The following is a 27,990-nucleotide window of genomic DNA, read 5'->3' on the forward strand; positions in this document are numbered from 1 at the left end:
TAATAACATGCGCACTTCTTGTGAGCAGAGAAATTAATGTGGAGATCTGACTTACGCCATGTTCTTTTTGGCTTGAAAAGAGGCATGCGTGTCACATTTTGAGATCTTGTTTCGAACAGGGGCGCTCAAATTGCCCTTAAACATCATTTTAATTTCTTTTTTTTTTTTTTTTTCTCATAAGGAGGTGTAATTTTTTTGCTAAGTCCCATCTCTGATCTCTGTGTTTTTATATAACAGCAAAAATACTCAAGTGGACTGGCAGATCGTTTGTATGGGCTTGTCTTAAAATGGCACTGACACCTTGGATTTTGAAGTTGTGTAGTGACACGTTATCTTACTGGTTTTGGCTGTTGAAAAGCCTGAATTATTGATTTATTTACTAATCTCATTCTAATTTTACCCTTTTTTGGTGATACTTTTTCTCTCTTTCTGACATTTTACAGAACCAAAGAATGATGCAAATATTATAGGACATGAGTCTAGTTTCTTATATCTTCTAAGATGTAAAATACCTGTGTTTGGTATTGTATTATTTGGCATTTTGTGGCATTAAAACCCAATAGCAAGCTGTTTAGTTTTTCATGGGCTTTGTTTGGTTGGTTTTGTTGTTGTGGTTGTTTGCTTTGTTTTGATCTCTAAGTGTAAGAGGAGCACTTACAGAGAAATGGTGTTTGGGAAAATCTGTCTTCTGTTTTTTTCCATGTGGAGATAGCAAACTTGCTGGAAGGCATAGTAGCAGCAACTGGTGATGCTAGAAAAGAGGTGTTTTTAAGAGTTTCCAGACTACTCTTTTGTGTGTGTATGTGTCTGAAAAATTGTGTTAAATCAAACAAGAATGTATTTTGTTGCATTTGTTGGATTGTGGTAATTTTTTTTTGTGGAAGGAAATGCTTTACCTTTTCTGCTGTTCCCATTCAGCTTTTTTGTCTCATATAAATCTTTATTATTGAAGTATTTTCACTTTACCTTCTCCTAATACAGGATAATAAAGTACAATCATACAAAGCACAGAAATCCTGCTTCACTGCTATTTCCCTATGGAAACATCACTTTCATATTTTCCTAATGAAGAGTAACGTGAAGAGCAGGGAAATATGCAAATGATTTTTTAACAGAAAGGGAAGTAATTGCGATGTTTCTCTGGCTTATTTAAGCTCATTTGGTAAATTATAAACTAAGAATTTCCTTGGAATACCTGTGCTGTTGAAAAATGCTGGTGGTATGATTTTTTAGGATTAAAACAGTTGTCTCATCAGTAATAAATCAGCCTTATGGAAAACAGATTCTGACTACATTTTCGCCTCTGGGCCTTCTGTATCCACAAAGGCCCAGTCTTCTCATACTGTTTTATCCTATGCAGTTTTGCAGTATGGCTTCTGAAATGGTCTCCAGCCATAGCAGGAGAGCTTTAGGCCTTGACATTTTATAACACTACACTTTAAGTTGTGTAGATAGCTCTGTGCCAGTCTGTGGGATATTTACAGGCTGGAGGGAATGTTAAAGATAGTCCAATATATGCAAAAGTAAATTGTTCTGTTGTTTTTTTTTTCCTAGAATCCAGTTTCTGTTGCAGTATTGTCATGTAGAGATGGAAATATTAGATATATATGTTTGTATACAGGATATAAAGAAACCCCAAAGCTAAGAAGCAAATTAGTTTTCTGAGGTTTTTATCTCAGGCTGACTTCTGTTCTAGTAAGAGTATGATAAATGCCAATAAAACTCACATGCTAGCTGTCTTTAAAACCTTGTAATTCTGTGGCATGTAGCCACTCTCAAATCTTAGCTATAGCACAGCATTCATTGTCAGGGAGTTATCTTTAGGGAGTCCAATGTGTGACAGCAATCTTGAGGGTAATGAAGGCTTTTATTTGAACTGAAGTTTAATTTCACATTTGTGTCTGTGATATCTGTAGGTGTGTATCTGTATTCAAAGCCACACACAGCACATTAAGCTGTCCTGAAAACTGACAGATTGTCCAAGAAAGCTGTTAAAGAAAGGGAACAGAAGGATGAGACAGATGAGTGTTATGTCTGTTTGTGCTTTGGTATTGGTGGCCTGAGGGGTGCTGCAGTGTAAAGCAGCTGGTGCAATGGTGTCCCCTTACACACCACTCCTCAAATGCATATTGGTGTCAGGTATTCAGACAAAGCTGGAAGTCAGCTTGGGCAGAGCAGCTGTGCGGGACAAAGGATGTAAGAACATGGTCCCAGGGGCGTTGGAGGTATATTTAAAAAAAAGTAAGGCAGCAGTGCTTTCTTCGGTGCTCAGAAATACTAGGACAGTGCTGAAGGGTGAGCATTCATTCCTGTATTTTTTCTCTCTGGTACATTTCTATGACTTTTATGAGTAGATAGAGGCATGATTCTGCTGTTGGAGTAGGATATCAAATGCGTTTGAGTAAGCTTAGAAATAGTCCTTTTACTATTTTTTTTTAAATGATGTATCTTTTCTCACAGTTCTTATTAATTGTTTGGTTATTTGTGAGCTGAAATAAATGTTTTTCTGTTCTGACTTTTTTTTAGTCTTGGTTGCTCGTGGTACAACAAACAGAACAGCTGAGCAAAATAATGAAAACACATGCAGAGGATCTTAACTCTGGGCCCTTGCATAGGCTTACAATGATGATCAAAGATAAGCAGCAAGTTAAGAAAAGCTTTGTAGGTGTTCATCAACAAATTGAAGCAGAGATGTACAAGGTATTGTATTCATTTTTTGCTTGATAAGTTGATTATAATTATCTATGTTTAAAAATATTAAATTAAAAATAGATTTTTTTTGTTTTGTTCATGCTGTGGTAGAAGTGTAGTGGGTGATATGTAGTATGTGTAGTTTAAATTTTCATTATCTTCTACACAGTTTTTCTTTCCTGCTAGCTGACAAGGCAAAGATGGAAAAGTTTTTTCCATACGAATTTCTGTGGACAGATAGCAATGGAAATGCTCCTCTAGTAGAGGATAATTCTTGTGTGACACTTCTCTATTCCATCTCTTTTTCTTGTTCTAATTCCACTCTAGACATTCATGTGACCAGGGCACGGTAAACTTTTGTTAGTGAGTACTCTTGGCAGTCCAGACTCTTTTGGGTGGGAACAAACAAAATAGGGTTCTAGTCCCTATCCTAAAACACAAAGCAAGTGTAAACCAAACATTGAGACTGCAGGTGAAACTCTTCAGAGTGTTCTCCATGACATATCTGTTGTCCTGCTTGTGTTTGAAGTGCTGTATCTTGTCAGAAATCACAGTTTCATTCAGATGCTCTGGGGGAAATTTAGCTGCAGATGTCAAAAATCAGAGTGATAGTCTGAAAAGTCTACTGAGAGAGGGAAAAGCGCTGTTTCTTCTTTCTTCCAGCAGAAAATTCGGGATTTGAGGTAGTATAATTAAAGTGTAACATCTGAGTAAAGCAGTAACACTGTCATGGATTCATGAGTAAAAGATTCTTGGGCCAGTTATGAGAAGAACTTAGAGCTATTCTATATTCAAACTGAGACTATTTTAAATTAAATATATTGGTTCTAGTAAGATTACTTTCATAATACACTAGAATCTTGGCATTTTTGCCAAGCAGGGACTAAGGGGACGTCTTTTTTGATGCATGGTCAGTAGGCTGTCATTATCTGATAACATTTCAAGCCAGATAATTACTTGCTGCTACTTATGAATTGGTGCATCTCAAAGAAGTCAGGATGGAAGAAGAGGAAAAAACTGACATCATGTGTTAGAAATAATAGAAGTTATAGAAATTGCAGAAAGAGAAAAAGAAAGATAAGAAAGAGAGGCTGAACGAAGTGAGACTGCTGGAAGCTCAGGTATACTTAGAAAGGAGACTATGCAATGTTTTGTTTTCTGTTAATAGGCCGAAGTCTAATAAACATGTCTTTTAAAATAAGCCTTTTCAAAAAACCCATAATGCATATTGAGTACTTGCCAGATGATTATTACAAACCATATTGACTTGATTTAATTAAGGGCTGCATAGCCATGAAAGTATTTTGCATCCTGCTGATTAAGCTTGCATTGTTGTTTGGTTTGGGGTTTTTTAAGTTTGTTTTCTTTTTTTCCCCTTCCTGATTTTGCAAAGAAATATTTGAATGGTGTTGTCCTACTGTTAGTTATGTTCAAGGTTTTGTGTACCTGGAGCACTTTCAGAAGGATTCCCTGAAATTCAAAATGCTTCTCACATTCTGTGATACTATTTCTGCTTTTATTATGCACAGAGGTAAAATGCTGATTATATCCTAGGACAGTATGCAAAGTTTGTGAACATCAGCATCTGTGCAGCTCCTGTAGTGTTATCTGGGCCTTGCCTGATGAGAAAAAGGGAAAATTATGAACTTCAGCCTTCTTCCTGCCGGCTGCAAGAGGAACAATTTTTGAGTAGAATGAACTACTTTTTCTGCACATTCACGAAGAGAAGCACTTAAAATTAGTTAATCATTTTTAATTAAAATTAGTTAATAATTTCTCTTCCAATGGTTAATGATTTTCCAATTGAAGACTGTTTTTCTGGGTTGGTTTATTTGTTTTGATTTGTGGTGGGGTTTTTTTTGTTTTTCTTACAATATATGCTAGCTTTTTTTTGGTCTTGTGATGGCTGCTTTGATAGTGACTTTTGTTGGCAAGATCATGATTTGGGATTATTTCTGAAATGCACTGGTTTTGTCACACACTGAATGAATGCCGGGGGTAGAAGAGAAAACTTTATTTTGTGGCCAAAAATGTTATGTTCAGTGCTCTGTTTCATGGTAGAGTTTTTTTATTTGATTGATTGCTTTTGTTGTTGGGTTTTTCTTTGAGTTTCTTTGGCTATTGGTTTGGTTTTAATTTTTAAGGGTTTAAGTTTTACAGTTGATAGATTATTTCATGCCAGGTTGCTGTTCCTTAGTCATTTGTATGAAGTGTAGTGTCTAAAAATTCTACTTTTTTTAGGTGCTAAAGAAATTCCTTCCTATGCATAGGATGTTTCAAGCCAGTATGGTTTGTTAAAGCATCTTTTGGATGTATTTTTTGCCTTGTAATTTAAATGGAATATTGTTGATGATTAGCTGGATTTTCTAAATATATTTTTAATTACATTGATGTGAATGGGGATTTGTGTCTTGGGCCTCTTATTTATTTCCATGCATTTATTGATTTTGATTTTGCACCATGTAATTTGCAACGTGTAATTTGCACTATGTAACTGCACCATGTAATATCCAATTAAGATTTTCTCTAGCCAGTGGAAAGTGCAGCATCCCTATTTTCGATAATAAATTCTGTTAATTCTGTTTTACTAATGCTATGGTTTTTTAATGTGTTGAGAGTAAGTATTTTTAATGCTTTTTAAATGTCTCTTTTTTTAAAGGTCACAAAGACAGAACTAGAGAAACTTAAATCTAGCTACAGGCAACTAATAAAAGAAGTAAATTCTGCCAAAGAAAAGTATAAAGAGGCTGTAGCTAAAGGTATGATTGACTTGATTTTGTGTATTTATTAGCTCCTTTTTCGAACCTGCTAAAACTCTTACTTTGAAGCAAGGTAATTTTTTTTATTTAGAACTACTTGATTACAATGTAAAAGTTTATGGAGGGTCTTAAGTAAGCCAGACTGATTGTCATCATGTATGCTTGGTATAATCTTTTAAAAATTCATAAAATATAAATGCTGATTTTTTAAGTTCTTGTATCATTCCTTCAGTGGTTGTTTTTGAAATTTTAAATTGCACAGATGAACTCTGGTCTCACCTGCGTTGTAGCTGCATCCTACTTGCCTGTGAATTATTATTGTTGCTACAGTGGCATCATCATCAGTTCTTGCCAGTGTAATACTTCAAACCTTTATCAACCTCATCTAAAAGAGGAAAATAAGCTGTTTGCAGACTGCGATTTGTTTTAAGGGAATAATGTGTTTTAGTCTGCATGGATTTTGACTCCAGTTGAATTGTTCTTGAATGATGAGAGAAAATAGAGCCTTTATTCTATTATGTATTGAAATATCTTGCTAATAGTTGTTCTTATGTGTCCTTATAAGATTTTCTTTTCTTCCTTCAGTGAAAATTGACTGAATGGCAGTGTGTAAGTGTAATTCCAAGACTCATCTTAAGGTTTTGCATTAGTTTCTAAATGACAGTTAATGTTCTTGGTTCTGTTGTAGTATAATTATAGTCGCTCTCAGTGAGGAGAGATTGTATCTTTCCAGATTTGTCTCAAATTTGGTCAAAACAGCAGAGGTTAAGAAGTTATGCTTAGCACTGCTGAACTTCTACTGTCCTCCTTCTTTTACTGAACTTCATAAACACTTAAAAATGAAAATGCATACTTTGATGTTAATTTCATCCAGTTCTATATTTGCTGTATGTAACTTAATTTGATTACTTGGTTTATTCTCAAGTAACTACTTAACACTGGAGTATGTAGTATGTATCATGGAAAATATAATAGGGTGTTCGGATCTTAGTGTGTTATTTTTAGCCTGTTTTATCCTCTCTTCCTGTTACCAATCTGGTCATTCTCTGTTCCTGAAGCACCAAACTTTCCCATTGGAATAAAGGAGTTTTTTGGCTGTCAGTAGCTGTGATTTTTTTGTTGTGGTTTTGATTAACTGAATTAATGTTTCTTCAGATAGACAGCAAACATAAATTGTTTTTAAGACATTTTTCTCCTGTGGTTTTCTTTGACCTTCTTTTTCAAGCTTTTATCTAATGTTTGTCTTATTATAATTCATACTTAATTTTGTTTCTGCTGAAGTATTAGTGTAAGTCTTTTTTGACAAACACTGGTGACCATAAGAATGTTTTTCTCCCAAAAGTTGAAGAATTTCTTCTCTCCTACTGCATCCCAGGCCCTGTTCCTGTTTACAAATACTTGTGCATTTGATGAGCTACTACAGTTGTTTATCAGCTGCAGGTCAGCTGAGCCACTTGAATTTTTTTAAGTCGTGGTATTTCTGAGCTTTAAAGTTGTCAAAACTGGTTTGCTGGTGAAGTGAAAAGTTAGGGAAATCTTAAAATTACAATGCTTCATTATTCCAGGATATTCTTTATTCAGTAAGCCAAGTTTATTCAGATTATGTGCTATTAAGATATATTACTTTTGTTGATGTACAAACTGGTTCAGTTTTTCAGGATTTCAAGAATTATTGAAAATAAAAGAAGAAACAGTGCTTGCAAGAACAGTGGGAGGGCATCACCAAGTATTAAAAATAAGCTGAAAACGATTTTATTAAACAAAAAAAGATTATCTTTTGACACCACCTCTTGCAAGTAATGTGTTAAGAGCTCATCCAAATTAATTTATGAAAAATGTTGTTTTAAACTGAGTCTGTTCCTCTGGCAGTCTAATCTGTAAGACAGTGACTGGCCTTGCCTCCTTGGAACCAAAGGGGACAACTGCCCCTTAGGAAGTGCAATTTTAGCTTTATCCTGGGGGTTGTGTGTAAATTCGTGCAGCACCTGTACGAGCTGGTCCCCAGGAAAGGAATGTCAGGCAAAGTAGTGTCTGACAAATGCCTCTGTTTTGCAAGAGTAGTGATTTTGAAATCTATTGACTTTTTCTACCTTGTTTTGGAATAGCAAAGCCACTTCCTGGTGAAAGAGTAGGTTTATTAGAGCTGCTAGTGAAAGAGGTGCAATTGATTCTTTAGTTTGTGAAGAGAATTTCGCCCCAGTTTTCTGGTTATTAAAAGTGATATTAGGCTCTGGGCTAAACACACACGGTAGGGGATATTAACTGATAAGGGTAAAGGCTGGCAAAGTTTGTAGAGTGGAAAGATGTTATGATTTTCTGGAATCAGGGAGTATTCTCAGGTAAAGTTGAATTTCTGTGTATGCTATTTTGCACCAGCAAAGTCAGTCACTTTGAATCAATGATACTCTAATGCAGGCCTACAGAGTTTCCATTTTTTGGTGAAAAACTAGGAGGACCATTGGAAGCAATAGTAAGTGTTAAGGACAGAATAATCATACTGGTTAGTTACAGGTTTTGTTAGTGTTTGGGCAATGGGTAAGGCACGTGGTGGGAATTTTTGGATAGTTTTTTAGTGGAGAAAAGGGAACTTGTTTCTGAAGGAATGGAGGAGCTTTCTTATGGAAGACTTTGTGCTGTCCAGATCCGGAGGGAGGTCAAAGTGTCTGAGATTGTGTTCCAGAAGCCTTCTGGGGAGCCCTCTGCTAGCAGTTGTGCACCAAGGGAAGCAGTGGGACAGTTGTGTTGGAGAGGGAGCACCACTGAGCCTTGGCTGCCACTTCCATCTTGTGCTGGGTTGCACTGCCTTATTGTGGCCACCAGGTCTGCCTGATGGCTCAGTCAGAAACTGCTGTTTTATTTTGTTTGTTCTTGCCCTTACCCCAGTAAGCCATGCATAGCTGCTCCTTTCTGGACTAGTAAATTACCATGGGAATCACAAGTGCGGTCTGGTTGGTTTTCCTTGGGCATGGAGGCTCCAGGTGTCAGGCAGTCTGGTTGATGTTATTCATTTGCATGATAGTTTTCTGCGCTTTTTTCCCAGTCATTCATTCTTACATTTTTTCATGTATGGTAAGAGATAACAGGATGAAGTCAGCGAGGTGAACTAGTCCAGGCATGCTTCAGTTTTTGGGACTCTACAGACAGATTGGATACAATAGTGTCTTCTGGATTAGAAAGCTTTGTTAAAAAAACTCCCCGAAGTATGTGTACTGGGGATGCAGAACATGTTGCTTTGCAGAACTGGAGCATTGGAGTCATAGTGCATGCAGTAATCTTTGGAACAAAATATAAGACAAAAGCTTATTATATTTTTTTTTCTATAATGAAATGCAGAATGTTCTGGATGTGTGATATTGAGAAAAAAACAGTGTAAACATCTAAACAACAGCAGTCCAAAGTAACAGTCTCAGAGTGTATATGAGTGTGAGTTTACAGGGCTGTGCTAATCGGTGATGCTTAGTAACAAGGTGATTAGAATGTGGCATGTTGATGTTGCTGCTGTAGAAAAACACATCAAGGCAGTATTTGTGCCAGATGGAAAAAAGCATGGTTTCACTAAAGAAGTCATAAATCTTCTGAAATAATTTAATGAATAATGTATTAAGAATACAAAATTGAGACTGTAGCAACCAGGACAACTGTAAGTACTAAGTGTGATATTTCATTAAATTTTGAATCTCATTTAGTTGGACCAGTACCTGCTTCCACTTAAGTTTGCTGTTTGCATAATTACTTTTGTTTCTGCAGGATTGTACATCTCTATAGGTATAGTTCAGTGTGTCCATGGAGGGTTTAAAATGTTTTCATCCTTGATTTTTCAAATTATTAATTACTACTATATAAATAAAGAAATAAAGACTACGAAAAACAACAATTAATTCAGTTCATTACAGGTTTAAAAAAATTGAAAGGCATTAATAAAATTTAGCATCTCTTTTTGTAGCTAATTTTGATGTTGGGTGTTGAAGTATGAAACAGTTGCTGATATATCAGTAAATATTGCAGGTTCGAACAGAGCCAGTGTAGCTTTGGGAGGTTCATACTGAATTATAATACGAGATACTCTTCAGAAAAAAATACAGTTTCTGTGTAAATACACTCATTACAGGTGTTTACTTTAGTCTTATTCCTAGTTCATTACTGATTGAATGTGGGAAATATGTTGCAGTGCTCTTATGTGATATAGTGGATCTGAAATAAATAGTAAAGGAAAAATACTTTGATTCTAAGTCTTTAATATCATAATTTTATTTTATGCTACAACAGCATAAAAATATTTCATGAGATTTCTCTAGGGTTATATTCCCTGACAACATTGTGATTTAGAGGAGCCTAGAAATAATAAGTGTACACTCTCCACATTATACCACAGTGCTTCTGCTGGAAGAATGTTTCCCAAGCAACTCAGGTGATTTAATACTTCAGAACTGATGTGACTTCTGTGGTACATACTGAAGTTTCACAGCAGCATAAGCTCACATCTATGATAAATAAGGGAGCTGTTAAAAAAGCTTTCATTAAATCAAATTATTGTCCTACTATTCTTTGTAATAGCTGAGTGGTCAGAAAATATTTATTAGGTGGATGGTGCATTCATTCTGAGATGCTTTTAAAATTGTTATTATATAACTAGATTTCCTGGTGGCATGTGTTGCTTGTAGTTGTTGCTGCAATGAGGACAACTCCTAGTAGGATGTTTTTTAAGCTTAGTTTTGACTGCAACTCTCATATTGTTAAGACAAAACAAGTAACACTGGCTGAACTGGTCTGTCTAACACACAGCGGGCTGCATGGATTTAAAATTAATGTTCTACTGTAAGTGTTTCAACACGTGTATACGACCATTGCTTTTGCTTGGAAGGGATAGGGTTGCTTCTTCTGTGTAGAATAAAGCTTCTACAGCAGGAGACCCCAGGGAATGCAGAGAGGTCGTGTGACTTCTTGTGGAGTGTCCCAGCTGGGACATACCCTTTCCTCTTACCACAGACATGCAGCCTGAGGATGTGCTCTCCTCATAGACCAGCAGGCACAGGACAGAGAATTGTCTATAGAGGTGCTTAATAGCTTGCCCTGAAAATATTTCACAGCAGTTCAAAAGACAGAACATTTGTTTTTGCTGTTTTTATGCTATGTTACTTGCTTAAGATTAGGCTGATAGCTTCAGTGAACTAGTTCTTAACTCAGAAGTTTATATGTGGTATTCTTTAAATTTGAACTATTTAAACATACACAAATAGTTTTGGATTTTTTTCCCACTAGAAAACTATTTGCAATCATTGTTAAATAATAATTGGGAGAAACTTCTTAACCTCTTCTCAGAAACTGGTTGAGTGGGGAAAGAGTGATTATTTGTTGAAGAAACACATTCATGTAACAAGACATAAAGGGGAAAGGACCTTTGAGATTAAACGTGAAGATCATATTTTATTTCTGTCTGTCTTTGTAATTTTGGTCTTGTAAAACCTGTGTTAATTGAGACCACTATGCTTGCTTCTCTTGATTTTCAGAGTGATTATAAGGCCCGTCAGTCACTAAATTTCTGAGTGTGCTTTCAGAGACAGAACTAACAGTCAAAGCTATCCTAGTTCAGTGGCAGCAATTTGCATAAAAATTGCTTTGTGGATAGGAATATTTAAAAACTAAATTGGGAGTGGAGTGGCTGGAGAGCAGCCCTGTAGAAAGGGACCTGGCGTGCTGGTGAACAGCAGGAAGACAGGTATCATCCTGGGGTGCATCAAACGCAGCACAACCAGACAGTCCACAGAGGGGGTTGTCTTCTGTATTTAGTGTTGGTGAGGCCTCACCTGGGCCACTGAGGGCAGTTCTGGGCCTCACACTTTAGGAAGGATATGAAGGCATTTGAATGCACCTAGAGGAAGACAGTGGAGCTGGTGGAAGGGCTGTCCTGTGAGGGGCAGCTGGGGAGTCTGGGTTTGTCCAGTTTGGAGAAAAGGAGGCTCAGGGGTGACCTCTCCACTCCCTGCAGCTTCCTGGGGAGAAGTGGAGAGGGAGGTGCTGATCTCTTCTCCCTGGGATCCAGTGGCAGGACACATGAGAAGGGCTCACAGCTGTGCCAGGGCATGTTCAGACTTGACATTAGGAGATATTTCTTCCTTGAACGTGTTTGAACACTGGAGCAGGCTTCCCAGAGAGGTGGTTGATACCCAAGCCTGTCAGTGTTTAGCAGACATTTGGACAATGCCCTCCAAAACATACTTTAGTTTTCTTCCAGTCCTGAATTGATTGAGCAGTTTAACTTCATGATTCCTGTAGGGCCCTTCCAACTGGAATATCCTAGGCTAGCCTGGCCTGAGGGAGGTGAAGATGGGCTCACTATGGGAGTCCAAATGCTTCAAAAATCATGTCACTGGTGGTTTTTTTTGGGATCAATAAGAACTATCATATGAGGAAGCAATTTTTATAATCACATATGCTATTTACATGTCTCTAGCATTATAATATGAATTATGGAATTTAAGGACATAATTTGGGTCAGGAAGGTCCTGAAATCAGTTAAATGGGTAATATATAGTAATCAATTACAGAGCAAATTCTACAACCTGTGTCTTTCCTACTGCACAATGAAAACCTGGGAAATTGAACAAACTATGAGGAAATAGAACTCGAGAAGTTAGAAGGTTTCCTCCAAAATCAGGGTGCAATGATTTTTTTCTCAAGAACTCACTGTAAGTTGTGTAATGTACTCTTCAGTATTGGCAATCAATTAACATAAATATACATAATTACATTGGTTTGATGTATAAAAGTAGTCCTTTCTTCCCTTCATATCTAGGCTTTTAAATTATTTGCTGATATTTAGGTGCTTAGTCCTTACTAACATTCAATTGAGATAAAGACTATGTTGCAGTCCCACTAGTATTTGCTCCACTTTCAGTCTGTGGAGCAGCTGAGTAAAGTTTTGTGGTTCTCTAATGTAAAAATATTTTCTTTGAAAGCCATGGCCATCTCGTTCATGAGTATAAAGAATGTGTTCAGTACCATAATGTAACCAAATAATGTAATGGAATGTTCTTTTCCAGGCACAATTAAGTGATGCTCTGTGAAAAGGTGTATCTCCAAAGCTGAAATAAATAATGAAAGTGACTATATTGAAGTTTTATTATTGATAAACAAATGTAAAGAGAGCAAGGTACTCAGAAATTGTCTCTGTTGTTGAAAATGCTAAAAAATTTGTAAATAGAAAGATAAATGCAGTTCTGGAAACTGATTGAAAAACCTCAGTCATAAACAATGGGAAATGCATTGTAGATCACTATATGCATTGACAGCTTTGTAGTTTAGTGATGGTGTTTACAAAACTAAATGTTTCTAAATCAGACTGAAGAAAAGTTTTTCTGTCTTAAAAATTATTATATGCTCAAGATTTGCATACTTTGGGGAGGATTATTGTTTCCTTAAAGAAAAACAAAAGTGGCAAAACTCTTGACTCTCCCCTCTTTTTCCATTTAAATTTTTTCTGAAATTAAATACTGTGATACTTGGTAAGATTTTAATGCAGAAAAATGCAGCAACTGAAACCAAGCTTCTTAGCTTTCTGTGGCACCTTGCCTGTTGCCTCCTTAATCCTAACCCATAAGGTCGCTCCTTCTCTGTTGCTCCTCATCCCCCCTGAAGCAGTGCTCCATGCGCTCTGGCTGCTCTCTCATGTGAAGGGCAGCTTCCTCTCCTTGATTTCTGGGACTGCTTTTCCCCAGGCATCTGAACTCTCCATTGCATAGCTCCAGTCCTGCCCCCTTGATCCTGACAAATCCTGGCCCTACAGCTGCGCAACACCACCCAACTCACCACCTTTATCCCCCACACTGCATGCATGTCATCCCAGCATGTGGAGATCCTGGAAAGGATTTGTGGGACTTTTCTCACTTTGGTTCTTTGTAGGAACCTTCTTGCCCACCTGTGTCTGCTGTTTGGTTTTCTTTGTGATTGATCTCTCCTCATCTTACCATGCTCTTTCCTTAGCAGTCTCCTTCATTGCTCCCTCAGGACTCTGGGTCACCCTCTCCATCCTGGTTAGCTCCTAGTTTAAAGACCTCCTAATGAGGTCAGTCATCCTACTGGCAAAAATACTTTTCCTCTGCTTAGGAAGGGGCTTCTTACCTTTCAGGCAGATGGTGGTCAGCCAAAAGGGTCCCATGCTTGTAGAATCGAGACCCCTGTGGCCAATACTGGTTCTGCAGCTGCTTATCAGCCTGCATTGTCAGTGTTCTCCTTGCACCCTTTCCCTTCACTGGCAGGCTTAAGGAGGACACAGCCTGGCCCCTCGTGCTTTTCATGTCTGCTCCCAGAGCTCTGTAGTCACTTTTGGTACTGTCCAGGTTTCCCCATACAGTGTCATTGGTGCCCACATTTCTTATGACATTGCCTCTGCTGTTTTTTCCTGTACTTAGGAATTCCCAGAAATCTGGGTGGATTTGGTTTTTGCAGTCCCTGAAATACGAGAGAGAGTTATGAGAGGTTCCTGGAATGCATTCTAGTAGTCAGGATACTAGTAGGGTAGTTAGCCACAGTTTCATTTATGTGTAAAGACTTTCTTCCTTTTTGTTACTTGTGTAGATACTCAGCTTGTCCTGTTTTTCATTTTGTTTCCACAGTTCTAGGATATTTAAGATTTCTCACTGTGTTTCTGTTGGATGGATGTAGCTGTATATTGTGACATCAGATGTGTCATTGGCTCCTTTTGAAACTAAATTAAATTATTGTCAAAAGCTGGGCTTGTGCAATATTGTGTCACTGGCGTATCTATATGGGATGGCGTTCACTGTGTGCTGAAGCCAAAGATCATGTTTCAATATCAGGAGCTATAAATCTAGAAATTTAGTTCATCTGTTGTGAGCTAAGCCTTTATATTGATCTCTGTTGTGTCCTCTGTGAACACTTTGTCATCACTTTGGAATGGCTGAAGGTCTAGCTGGAAGGAGTTGTAAGAGGGTAAAAAACCTGACCTGATTGGCATAATTATTTCTTTTAAAGCCAAAATATGTGTGAAAGCATTCTCTATTTGGAATATTTATTTTCTTAAGGTCAGCTTCCCTGAGGCATTTGCACTGTACATTGATGCTGATTTAATAAAAGATGAAGAGAACATTATGAGCTGAAATTTTTTTCAGATTATTGTCCCACCCAGTATTTTTTCCACCATTTTAGGTGATTATTAGGCCACAAGAGTCTAATAATTATGTTTGCAAGGACTTCAGATTAGCAAATCTGCCTTTTAATTGAATATAGAATAAAACATTCTTTTCCTGGATGGCTGTGTTGTACTGTATTCAGTAAAATCTTAGATGAGTGCCTATTAGAAACTGAAATACTAGACTCCAAAATGATTGAAAAAGAATGCCAGCCTTTTCTTTGTAAATGTAAAACTTTCATAATTGAATTTTTCAAGTTTGATAGTACAGTTTATGTTGTGGTGTATTGTGTATGCAGCTAGTTTCTATTAGCATGAAACAGTTTTGTCAACAGCTGATGACAGAAGAATTATAGTTTGATCTATTTATGAAGTTCATTTTAGAGATAAAGAAAATGGGATCTTTTCCTCTGTGCTAATTGACATGTCCAACAACTGTGTATACTGCCTCAGTGCATTTTGCTACTTTAAAAAATGACCTACAATATGAAAATAATACTGTAACAGTGTTCACTGAGTTAAATATAGATCCAAGGCTCTATTTTAAAGCTGATATGATAATATGTGATTAATATGATAATTTGATTTGTGTCACAATTGGTTGAGGTGTTCTGCTGAGGAATAATGTATAGAAAAGGTATTTAATCCTTAAAACAGTTAGGAAAATCAGATAGCTTAGATGTTAATGAGGTTTCTGCTAGTTATGTGAATTTGATAATGTTAGTATAAATTTTCAGTTTAGTTCAGTTGTTGAAGGTGATTTGTTGCAGTTCACTGGTCACAAGCCTGTACTGATGGTACATGATACGATTTCATGTGTGCTGATATTTCACAAGGTGAAAACTGATAAGAAATTAATTTTAAACACCTGCATATACAACTTGTAGCTCTTAAACAATGAGATATGGAGATAATTCTGGATAATTATTTGATCTAGGCCATGCTTGAGTAGGAATAGCCAAACACAGAATAACCCAAGAAATAATGCAGCATTTTTTACCTCTGCTGCCAGAGGTAAAGAACTCTTTTGGCTCCCCTGGACAGTGTGTCTCACAATGGACTGGCAAGCAAAACATTTCAGCCTTGGCTTCCAAGAGCTTTGTCCTCTCCTTTTTCATCCAGTCTTCGTCCTGTAACTGCACATGACCTGTTTTCGTCCCTTCCAAACTATCTTCAGTCACCTTCCTGTGTTTCCCCATGTTCCACATGCCTCTCCATCTCCAGAAAGACCTTACAGTGTTTATGTTTTACTCTGATCAGGTTGACTCTGTAGCCTACTGTATTTAGAAACAAGTCTGTATGATACTTCTGTATGATACTCTGAAATTAGTTGAGGTTTTCTACTCAGGAATAAAATATATACAGGAAGAATTTAGTCCCCAAGGCAGATGCAAAAATGGGATTTTGCCCCATCCCATTATGTTGTGAAGGTGTAAGACATGCATCTTTGGGGATATTTAACTTCTGGGATATTATTCTGATGTATGAGATTATTTTTTCACCTTATAAATGGTCTACATTTCATTTAGAAATAAATAGTGTAGGCTTGCTTTTTTTTTTTTTTTTTTTTTTTTTTTTTTTTTTTTTTTTTTTTGAGGGAGTGGAATAAAAAAATACTGGTCTCGTGAAACATGAGTTTAGATGGTTTGCCAAAGACAAAGCCTGCTATATCTGGCTAAAGTTTAAGATAGACTTGTGAGTGTTAATCTTTCCACAACAGTTCTACAGAAATTTTTAAAGCGGATTGTTTCATTCATACTTAAATGAAAAATTCTTCTCTGGTGACAGCTCAGGAGATGAATTTTGTCTGTTGTACAGACAAAACTCAGATAACATGTAGTGTAAGAAATCTGAACCTTCCTTTTGTACCATGTACAAAATTAGATTAGCAGTTGGATTGTTTTCACTTAAATGAAAGACATGATATCCTTTAAAAAGATTTTTATTAATCTGTGTTTGAAATGTAGCTGACAGTGGTGTGAGGTAGCACGTGTTTAGAGAGCCATACAAGAGTACAAAGCGATAGAAAAGTGCTTCAGCTTTATGGTAGTTTGTTACCCAGGGCTTTCCTGAGTCAAAAGTGCTGTCCTAGTTCTTAGTAGCTCTTCAGGATTTCTTTTTGTACGCTTGTCCATTCACTTTTGAACCACGTAATTTTTTTTTTTTTTGCTTATAACTTTTACCAAAAGTTACAAGGTTAGCTGCATGCTCACTGAAGAAGGTCTTTGTTTTACTTTTTCCATATAATGCTGCACAGATTTGACATTGAAAGAAGTTATGCAGGTCTGTTAACTGTGTCTGTTCTTACATGTTCCTCCTCAGACTCTTAGTGCTTCAGGACCCTTCACTGTAGTCATTCTTTCTGTATTTATCTTGTTTCCTAACTTTCTGATGGTTAATGTCCTTCTCTAAACCTCTTGAATGTCAAAGATATCCTCCTTGAGGTCAACAAATTGCATACTTTAAGGAAGATTTAATCAGTAACATAACAACCCAGTCTACTCCTTTGCTAAATAACATTGCACATTTTCATCAATCTTGGTCTAGTGACCCCAACATCTCATTTCTGTGTGCATTTACATTATGAAACGTGAATGGGTTTTTATCTGTATGTATCTCTCTATTCACTCTATAATTTACCATAATTTTAATCAGAACCTCTTAAGGTTTCTGAGTTTTGCACGGCCTGATTTTGGTGGCGAGGGGCCACAGAGGTGGCTCCTGTGAGGAGCAGCCAGAAGCTTCCACCATGTCCGGCAGAGCCCATCCCTGGTGGCTCTGAAGATGGACACGCTGCTGGCCAAAGCTGGGCCAGTTGGAGAGGCTGGTAACGCCTCTGGGATGACATTTTTAGGAAGAAAATCAAAACAAAGCAGATGCAGTTTTTCCTCCAGTCAGAGAAGAGGAGGAGGTGAGAACATGTGAGAGAAACAACATGGAGACACCAAGGCCAGTGGAGAAGGAGGGCAGGAGGTGCTCCAGGCACCAGAGCTGAGGCTCCTTTGCAGCCCATGGTGAGACCACAGTGAAGCAGCTGTGCCCCTGCAGCCCGTGGGGATCCACAGGGAATGCAGAGATCCACCCACGGCCCGTGGGGATCCACAGGGAATGCAGAGATCCACCCACGGCCCGTGGGGATCCAGGGGAATGCAGAGATCCACCCAGGGCCCGTGGGGATCCACAGGGAATGCAGAGATCCACCCAGGGCCCGTGGGGATCCAGGGGAATGCAGAGATCCACCCAGGGCCCGTGGGGATCCAGGGGAATGCAGAGATCCACCCAGGGCCCGTGGGGATCCAGGGGAATGCCGAGATCCACCCAGGGCCCGGGGGGATCCAGGGGAATGCAGAGATCCACCCAGGGCCGCGGCGGAGGCACTCACACTGGAGCAGGTGGATCCCGGAGGAGGCTGTGATCCAGGGCAGACCCGGAGGAGAGAGGGGCCGTGGCTCCAGGCTGGAGCAGCGTGTCCTTGGAGGAGTGTCCCCATGGAAAGAGAGGCCCAGGGGCTGAGGCTGGGAGCACTGTCTGCCCCTGGGGGGAATTCATGTTGCAGCAGTTTCGGGGGAACTGTTTTTAAAAGGAGGTTTTTTTAAGGACTTACTTTACTTCGCATTATCCTCTCCTGACTGTCGTAGTAATAAATTCACTTTGAAACTTTAAGCTGAGCCTGTTTTGCCCTTTGAGTGTTTTCTCTCTGTCCTTAACTCATTAAGCTTTCATTAAATTTTTTTGTCTTCCGCAGCTGTGGCAGGGGAGGGTGGGCCAGCAGCTTTTGTGGGTGCCTTGGCATTTGGCCAGTGTCAAACTATGACAGTTTATTTTGCAGCTCTTCACCTTTGGTTTTCCTACTTGCTACTTTCAGGTAGCATCTTCGTCATCATTGTCTTCATCACCTCATCTGTCAGAGTCCAGCTGATGTTCCTGGGACTCTCCATTGAGTGCCTGCTCCCTCCTGTATAAACTAATAATAATATTTCAGCTAAAACTTCCTCAAGTACCTTTGAAGTTTCAAAGCACCATCCAGTCCTCATAATTTGTTCTCATTTCATTGATTCTCACCAACCTCTTCTTCTCAGCACCTCAGAAAAAAAGAGATTCATTGACTCTTTCACAAAGTAATACTTCATCCTGGAAATCTCTGAAGGTTTGAGGTAGTGATCCGAGAAGGAAAAAGCCCACTTTTTTCTTGTACTAGCTCCTTTTATATGGTGACTGGTTGTTTTTTTCTGACAAGCTTGCTGACTCCAGTGTATATGAAGGAGGATTTGTTACTGGTTTTCCCTCAACGTTTTTTTAGTGTGCCTTTAATGTGGCTCTGTTTTGATTTATTTGAGTTCACAGTCCCTTGTGTATTCCTGATATGACACAGCTCTTCAAGGTCTGCTTTCAAGCAGCTGTTTTGCCACTTAGCTATGAATATGTACATTTTTGTTTTTCTCAACTGCTTTGTGATGAGTAGTAGACATGTTTTTCTTACATAAATTATTTTAAGTTTATAAGAAATGGAGTGGTTGGAATGAGATTGCGTTAAGGTAGTATACGTTCAAGTTGCCATGACTCTGCTTTTAATATTTGCAGGTATGTGATTAATTTAAATGGTCTTATTTCCTGAAAAAGTCATGAGATATTTGATAAATATCAAGAAGACATCAAGGATGTAATTAAAACCTTATGTGTCTTTCTGGTTTCAGCTGAAATAGGTTTCTTCACAGTAGCTATTATGGGGCTGCATTTTGAATTTGTGGTGGAAACTGTTGATAACATACCCCACATAGCTGTGCAGTTACTGTGGCAAAGAGTGGAATAGGTGACCTCTTGAAGAATCTTGTAGCTCTGCAATTCAACCTCAGCTGGTCCTCTCAGCTAGAACTTGAGGACTTCCAGTCTCAGTGGTGCAAAGCTGAGGCTGTAGAGCCAAACCTTCTGATCAGGATATCAGTGTGGTTGGGAAATGTTAAGGTGTAGGAGAGAAGGTGCCCATTTTGAACAGGAGTAACAGTGTGATGAATCAGCTGCTCATAGGTAGACTGACTGCATCATTGCTTTATTAGGATTATATGTAGCAACGGGAATTCTTGAATAAAAAAAGTATACATTTAGTGAACCTAGTGTGGTAGGTCATCTGTTTCTCTAAATAAAAAAATACAGTTTTGCAAAAAGAAGAAAAGCTTTGAGATAGTAATGTGTCTTAGATTTCTTTCTTGTTGATGGTTGTATTTTTTTATACTTGCAGTTTTTGTATACTCTTAGATAAGGAATTCTCATGTTTCTGCTCAAAGAAAATAACCTTCTTTTACATAGCTTATTAATTAAAAAAAAACTGGACATTGATTGTACTAATTGTGTGGAAGTGGTTGAATTTTATCTTCCTCAGAGAAGAACCTTAAAAATTAGAATGCTATCTAAATGTAGAAAAAGTGGCAAACTTGTCACAAATCTACCAGGTGTGTTCATCTATAGGCCTGTATACTTGTAAATCACCATGTGCATTTTTGTTTCATTTTCTCTCAGGAAAGGAGACAGAGAAAGCCAAAGATCGGTGTGAAAAAGCCACTATGAAACTTCATATGTTGCATAACCAGTATGTCTTGGCACTGAAAGGAGCACAATTACATCAGCACCAATATTATGATACTACACTTCCTCTGTTACTTGATTCACTACAGAAGATGCAACAAGAAATGATTAAAGCCCTGTAAGATGTGTTCTTGTATATTTCTAACTTCTGCATTTTTTTTTGTGTAGTATTCTAATTAATTTACAGGAACAGTTGAAAATAAGACGCTCTGATTCATTACTTACATAAAAATTTATTTATAAAAATGTAATGTGTAAAAAAGTCTATCCAAATGATGCAGATGGTAGTTCTGAGTGCTTACTTAAGCCTACCAACAAGATGCCATCTTCTTGTAAGTTCTTAAAGATTGACTGCAGTGTTTATATTGGAGCTCATGATTTTTCCTTCAGCTTATAAATTGTAGCAAGTTTGTAGTCATTATGATGAAATTTCACCAGCCACAAATTTGGTTTAAACTGCCCAACTGTCTTGAAAGTGATTGTGGAGGAGGGCCAAGCCAGACGCTTAGTTAATGATATTGTGGGAAGATTAGCGGGATTTTGTAAACTTGGTCTCACTGTAAGGAGTCTCCCCTTAAAAATACTACTCCTTCCTAAAAGATCATTTTATCATCATTACAGAGTATGTGCAAAGTGATGATATCTGAGAACAAATATTGAGGACTTCTAGCCCTCCTGTCTGGTTTGTAACCACCATCCTGTCTCTTTGTCTTAGCTTAAAAAAACAGGGTGGTTACCTTTTTTAGTAAGTGTTCTTCATTTAGATGTGAAACACTCCTCTTTAATTAATTTTTTTGCCTATTCTGAAGTCAGTGTTCACCTTGATTTCAGTGCACAGGAGGTGAGGTAGAGTTGGGGATTCCACACTTTACATGGTGCAGGCATCATTAGTTTTCCTATGTAATACCATTTTAGGTTTTTGGTTCAGGTGCTGCTATTGAAATAAACCTTTGTAGTACTCCCTGTACAGTCCTTTTAATTTTGTATGTAAGATTACAGTGAAAAGCTACAGTTAAATGTGTGTGCTCTAATTAAGGTGATTTTTTTTTGAATCACAAGATTTAATAATTAACTGAAAAAATTTATGATAGAACAAGAACTTACTGAAAACACTGATCTTTGCTCTGCCTGGAGTAAAAACTTGTAAAAATACTTTTGGCAACACAAACAAAACTTCCTCAATAATTCTAATCTTGCAGTTGAATTAGTTTTTTAAACTTGAAAAAATATATATTAATATTGCTAATGTTTTTTTGCTTCTTTTTGGTCATTGTAATTGATATAGATTCTCTTAGATATGGCATTGCTGTAGTTGATGTTTAGCTATCTTTTCATCACACTTCATGAAGTATTTTCTGAAACATTTTCACACATTATATTCTCAGAAAATACAAGATTTAATGCCTTCTCTTGTCTGTTTTCTGCTCAGAACAAATGCACTGAGAAAATGCATTCTTTTTCACATGCATTCACACCATTCTTTTTTACAGAGCAAACATAACTTGAGATCTTATCCAGGAAAAATGAATTTATACATTTTTTTCTGCATATTTGGATAGCCAAAATTCATCAGTTTTGTTTTTTGAGCAGCCACCATGCTTCAGATCCTGGCAAGTTAGCAAATTTATCGGAGATAAAAATGAAATAGGAAATAGTTATGTAGCTACATTATGAAGGAAAACTAAAAGAAAAGCAGAAGGATGTTCCAAGTATATGTCACTGGATGCTATTGAGAATAGTGTTACAAGACCACGTTTTCTTCTGCCATTCACCTTTCATTTGGTTTTTCCCACTCTTGGAAGCAGGTAAAGACAAAGTTAGGTGGCTTGTACTTTCTCACAGCAACTTCTTGGTTAATTTTCACTCCTCTTGTAAGTATATGCTTACTTGTGATTTATGCCTATGTTTGTCTGAATGACAAATAATATATATATAAAAAAAAGTTGAAACAGTGTGGAAAACCAGTGTTATAAGGAAATGCACACAATTCTGTAAATCGTTTTGCCTTATGCCGGAATATATTTTCTCATGAAACATGAAAATCTTAGTGAAGATTTTAACAAGTGTGCCAAGTCCTGTATGAAGAAGAGCACCATCACTGAACTCTATACATTCCCTTTCCTTGTAATTTCTCCAGTTTTTAGTTGAGCTATACTGTGTGTTGGTGCACTGAAATCAACAGAAGGAGCATGGTCTTAAGAAACTCTAGCCAGCCTAAGCCTGTAGAGGAAAGTTTTCAGATGATGCCTTGTTTCTTTGAATAATAATGTCTTATTTTTCCCTTTTTAGCCAGTTGCAACAAGAGTTTGTAGAAACAGAAAACTGAAAATTTGAAGCATCTTCAATGCCATCTATGCCTTCAGTGCCATGTTATACACTAGAATTTTTTTCCTTTCTAGAAAAGGGATCTTGGATGAGTATAGCGAGATCACCAGTCTTGTAACAGAAGAGATTGTGAATGTCCATAAAGACATCCAGACCTCGGTGGAACAAATAGACCCTAACTCTGAGTATAATGACTTCATAGATACTCATAGGTAAGCATTTTCATCTCGTGTTTCTTCTTCAGAAAACCCTGCGTTAAACTGCAACTGCTTGAGTGTTCAGAGGAATATTCTTCTGTTTGGTTCCTTTTACATTGTTACTTGTAGAACTTCGTCCTAATTTGAAAATTGTTCTACTTTACACATCCAGAAAGCTGGCTGAACAGTCTGTTTGGCTGGCTCTAGAAAAACAAATTTTCAATTACATGAGAAGAGCCATAACTTTGATACTGATAGCAGACTACACATTACAGTCTGGACTCAACGTGAGCCAATTTACTGTTTATTTAGATGCAATTTGCATTCTGGGCTAAACTTGTTCCAATTGGAAGTCAATTCTGGGTACCTTTGTACTCTGGGTTGGTGCATTTTGAGACTTCAGAGCAGGCAGATAATTCAAGAAAGCTCTTACTTATAAAGTGTGTTTTTCATTTTTGGAACTATTACTCTGTTTTAGTGTATGAAGAAATAGCTCTAAGACTTCTTGCATTAACTTTTTGTTGTTCTTGTGTGTGAATCGTGCAGGCTATGATGGAAACAGATAAGATTCACCCCTTCACATCGTTAGTCTTTGAGAACCTTTGTTGTGTTGTGAACTTGATTAAAAGAATTGTATGTTTTATTAATTCACGAAATTTTAGAACTATGGTTTTTTCCCACAGGAAAAAGAATATGTATCCAATTGCCATCTATCCTTTTATTTCATATATAGTTTTACCTGTAATTTGGTTAATACTTCAAAACCTAATGATTTGCTCTATTATCTCACGTTGATTTTGAAATTATAATGATTATTTACTAAATTAGGTCATCGGAAGTTGTTGAACAAGAAATAGAATTTGATACATCTTTACTAGAAGAAAATGAAAACCTTCAAGCTAATGAGATCATGTGGAATAATTTAACAGCAGAAAGTTTGCAAGTCATGTAAGTCTCTTCATAAATCTTTCATCCTTTGGAAATGCTATTCTATGTTATGTCTATGCTCACTTGGGTCCTTGCATGGCTGTGTCTCCATTTTTATGTTCCAGTTTCTAAGTGTGGTGTTTTCAGGCTACAGGCTCTTTCCCATGCTGATTGTATTGTTCTTTGCACAAATTCCTTCTCCTTAGTCTCCTCAAAAGTTGCCTTCTTTTTTTAATGTATGTTATTCTCTCTGTAAGTCAATAAAATGCCCCAAATCTTAACATGAGTCCTCCTTGGGAATGTGCTGGTTCACTTTCCTGAAAGTGTTTTCACATTCACTGTCCTAGGAAAAACTACAAAAGATTTTGATGAAACCACTGAGTAGAGTTATGTGGTCAGTGGTTTAAATCACCATGTGGAAAATTTTCATTAATAAATTTATTTCTCCTGCTTTTTAAGTGTTTGCTTTTGTTTCCTAAAGGAGGTTGCTTTTCATTAGTGTGACCATTAGAATACATTAAATTAGTAGCATAGATGTAGCTGTTGCGTAGCATTTCACAGAGCTTTTAACTATTCATGGTGATGAACTACCTCTCTATGTGTTTTGTTAATATATTACCTAGTTAAACATTTTCATTACTTTCATCAAGCGCATCTTTAATCATTTGTTATGGGGAAAAAATCGACTGCTGAGATTATTCTGTCATATATTATCAGCCTCAACTTTTGACATAGTGGTTCTCCATAGTCACTTGTTAGATTGCAACTGTTAATCATGCATTAAAGATGGGAAGTTCAGAATTTCATTGGTTGATGATGTTTTTGCTATGTATTTCAGTTCATGTTTGACTTATTTTAAGTATTTTCCTCTTAGAGAGTATAACTGATGCAAATAAGATATCAGTGATACATTGTGGGAATTTTTACATATGATTTTCTTCTTTTTTTAAATAACATTTGCTTAATCAAATTATGAGCCTTGTTTCTTGTAGGTTTTTCTGAAAACCAAAATCAGAGTGAAATAAAGTGTATACATATATTGCAGTGCCTCCTGCAGGTTACTCTAATCCTTGTGTTTTCTCAACATGATGGAAACTCTGGATTTTATGAATTCCTTTTTAAGGCTGTTAATCATCCTCTCTTCTTTTTTCCTGTATAATTTGATTACTTTTTGTAAATCTAGTCCATTCATAAATATTGAAATTTTTTTTTAATATGAAGTATCTGCCTCCTTAGTTATGGAGCAGCTTTGTCTTATGAAAGGATCTCATGATAATTAAGGCCCCCCGGTTCCTTTAAACATATTTCTCTTCTTAATATATTCTATATATATTCTTAATATATATAAAGAAACAAGATGCTATATATAGCATCATTACTACATTGAGATTATTCCTGCTTAAACTCTGTAGTTGTTGTACTTCTTGATGTACTTCAACACGGTAGCAAGAAATATATAGATACTGAGCCTCCCTTTTGAATAGTATACTAAAATTTTTGAAAGATTCTACCTTCCATAGCTTGAAGAGAAAAATTCTTGTTTGGCTTGCCTTTTGTACCCAACTGTTTAGAAATGAGACAGCAGCATATCTAAATAAAAGAGATTAAATGTTACTTTTCTAATAAACATTTCTGATTAAATATTTGTGTTATAAATGTATTTCTGTATATTTACCTACATATATACATTTGCATTACAAATTTCATTGTGTTTTGTTGCAAATTTTACATTCATCCACTTGAAATGGTTTTGCAAATTTGTGTGAGAAATTTTATGGTGTGGCATTATTTCTGGAACAGGAATCAGCTCTCTTACATATTGCTGTCTTTTAAGGTGTTCACTTTTTGCTTAGATTTAGGATTCTGAGAGAAGCAGTTAAACCATATTAAGTCATACCAAAGAGACACTCGACTTTCTTCATTCCTATGTTAGACAACATGGAAAAGTCTTGAGAGGAAAGGAGAACAAGATGATCACATAAGGCTATTTCTTCAGCCTCCCATAGTTTTCACATCTGAAATATTTTGAGATACATGTCTCAAATGGCTATGGAGATAGCTTATAATATTCTTGGAAGTACTTTTCTTCCATGATCTTTTTCAGTCAGGTTCCATATATAAAAGTATCTGTTGTCCATATAATTTTTGGTCAAGGAATTCTAGAAATTAACTTCCTATTTTGTGAACCTGCTGCTATCTTTTTTTAATTTTGTGGCTCTTAAGCTTTTGTTTTGGATGAGAAGAGGAACAATCTATTCCTTTCTGCCTATGATAATGTAAATTTCTGTTCAACTTCTGCTCTGTGATCTCTTTATCAGAGTGATCTCTCAGCTTTAGTGTGTCCTTTCACAAAGCTTACTCATCCTTTTTCTGTCTTGTTGTATTTATTTTAATGTTTTCAAGGTTGCTGTATTAGTTTTGAGATGAATGACTAGAATTGCACAGGTAATCTAGATACACAGTTCAGAGGGAGGCCTTCCAAGGTTTCCTGTGTTCTTACTCTGCTTTGGTTTAACAAATCCTAGAGGAGCGTTCAATTTGATTTTCTGACCCCAGCAGCTCATAAAGCCAGTGTTTTCAGGGAATCATCTACTGTATCGCTAAGATTTCATTTATGAGTGGTAACGGTCATTTTAGAATCATGTTCCATTCTCTTCATAAATAAAGCTTTGGATTATTTTTGCCCACTGTGTAAATAAAACTTGGGATTATTTTTTCCCACTATATATTTGCCTATTTCCATATGTGTTTATTCTTCATGTTCAGAGCCTTCCTCCTACCTCAAATAACATCAGTGTTCTTTGTCACTTTTCAAACTGTCTTTTTATTTGGATTATTATGAACATATTAGGCAGTGCAGATTATTTATGAGGCTCCACTGTCCTCTGGGACTCTAAAAACTGTTTGTCCTTTGGCTTTTTAATGCAGGTGAGGACTCTTCATTTTTTGTTACAGTTCTGGGTAACTGTCTTTACTCATAGGTCTTGTTAACTGTGTTTTAGATACATTGTTACAGTCTTGCCTTAAAGCCGCTGCAGCTAAAAAAAAACCCCACAGGTATTTCTGTCAACTGCGTATGACTAGAAATTCGCAAGTAAGTGAAATGTGCTGCATCGTTTATCCATAGTTGATGAGTTTTGAAAAGTCGGCTCTGGACATGATGAAACAATAGAAATTTGACTTTCCATCTTCAGTGTTAAAATCATGGCCTTGAAGCTGTAAAATGCTATGTTATGTTTCTGCAGAGGGAGAACTACCTTCAGTATCTATTAGATAAAATCAGTGCACATGGTGGATTTATTTCTCAAACTTATTAAACATTCTAAGACATATATTGATGTATAATCAATAATATTTAGTTGAATCAGCTGTTTTATTGAGTATGCGATGGAAAAATGACATAACTGTTTAACAGTTTTAATAACGTGTATTTTAAGGGAGCATGATAAGAAAAGTGGTTCTTACATTTTAAGGTAAACTTACATTTATGAGTAAAATTTGTTCAAAGGGAGGTAGTTAAAAGTCAATGTTATTAGCCAACTTTTCTAAGGAATGAGTTATGGTGTCTACTGATAAAGATTCGTAGCTGTCACTGAATAATACTGAGAAATTCTGAAAAGTGTAGCAGAATAAAAGTTTATGCTTTGAAGAGATGTGCATTAAAAGCTGAGAGGAAGCAAGCAGAATAACCTAAAGGTTGATCAATGAGCATAGTAATATCCAGTTCTTCTGAAATATAATTTCTCTAGGATCAAGCATTTATTTTAGTTGATAGTTGCTGCAGAACAGAGCTTATAACTAAAGAAATATGAAAGGAAGTTTTCCAGGTAGGGGTACTGTGTGATTTTTAAGGTGTTATAGTGATTAACTATTAAGTCATAGAAACCCTTTTGTAAACTGGTTGTATCCAGAAGGCAAATATGACAACACAAGAAAATTCCTTTGGCAAACTGCAACCAAGATGATACAATACGCAGAGTTGTCAGCTGTAGCCGGTTTGAATGAGAGTTATTGTTCAAACAAAGAATAGATGTTGAGTGTAAGGAGGCAAGTGATTTTGGTGTACATGGTAGCTTTTTCTTTTCTTTTCTCTAAGATAAATAAAAACGTTCTGTAGTATCTCAGAGGAACAACATCAACTTAATGTGTTAATCTGATGCCGCAATATAAAATATAAAAGATAATATTTTTGAAGTGCTGAAATAATGAAGATGTTGTGTCTGTATATACTCATTCCTTCTGAGATTAAGTATTATCAGTTTGGTTTGAATTTCATACTGTTGATGCTTGATCATTTCTGAGTGGTTCCATTCAGTTGTTAATCAAATAAAATGTTGATTGAAATTTTGTTTAGAAAGCTGAT

The 27,990-nt window shown here is 36.7% G+C and overlaps 1 protein-coding gene across 3 annotated transcripts in view; it reads left to right on the forward strand.

Moving 5' to 3' along the window:
* FER (FER tyrosine kinase) overlaps window positions 1-27,990 on the forward strand; it is a 156,731-nt gene that overhangs the window by 19,590 nt on the left and 109,151 nt on the right. For 2 of the 3 annotated variants that reach the window (XM_066339003.1, XM_066339004.1), the window contains exons 4-8: window positions 2,527-2,700; window positions 5,351-5,450; window positions 20,113-20,296; window positions 22,578-22,715; window positions 23,529-23,648. In XM_066339003.1, the coding sequence (XP_066195100.1) occupies window positions 2,527-2,700; window positions 5,351-5,450; window positions 20,113-20,296; window positions 22,578-22,715; window positions 23,529-23,648 (716 nt within the window). The remainder of the gene's footprint in view (window positions 1-2,526; window positions 2,701-5,350; window positions 5,451-20,112; window positions 20,297-22,577; window positions 22,716-23,528; window positions 23,649-27,990) is intronic. The other variant, XM_066339005.1, reaches the window with a different exon arrangement.

The sequence above is a fragment of the Sylvia atricapilla genome, chromosome Z (assembly GCF_009819655.1).
Source record: "Sylvia atricapilla isolate bSylAtr1 chromosome Z, bSylAtr1.pri, whole genome shotgun sequence".
Classification (NCBI taxonomy): domain Eukaryota; kingdom Metazoa; phylum Chordata; class Aves; order Passeriformes; family Sylviidae; genus Sylvia; species Sylvia atricapilla.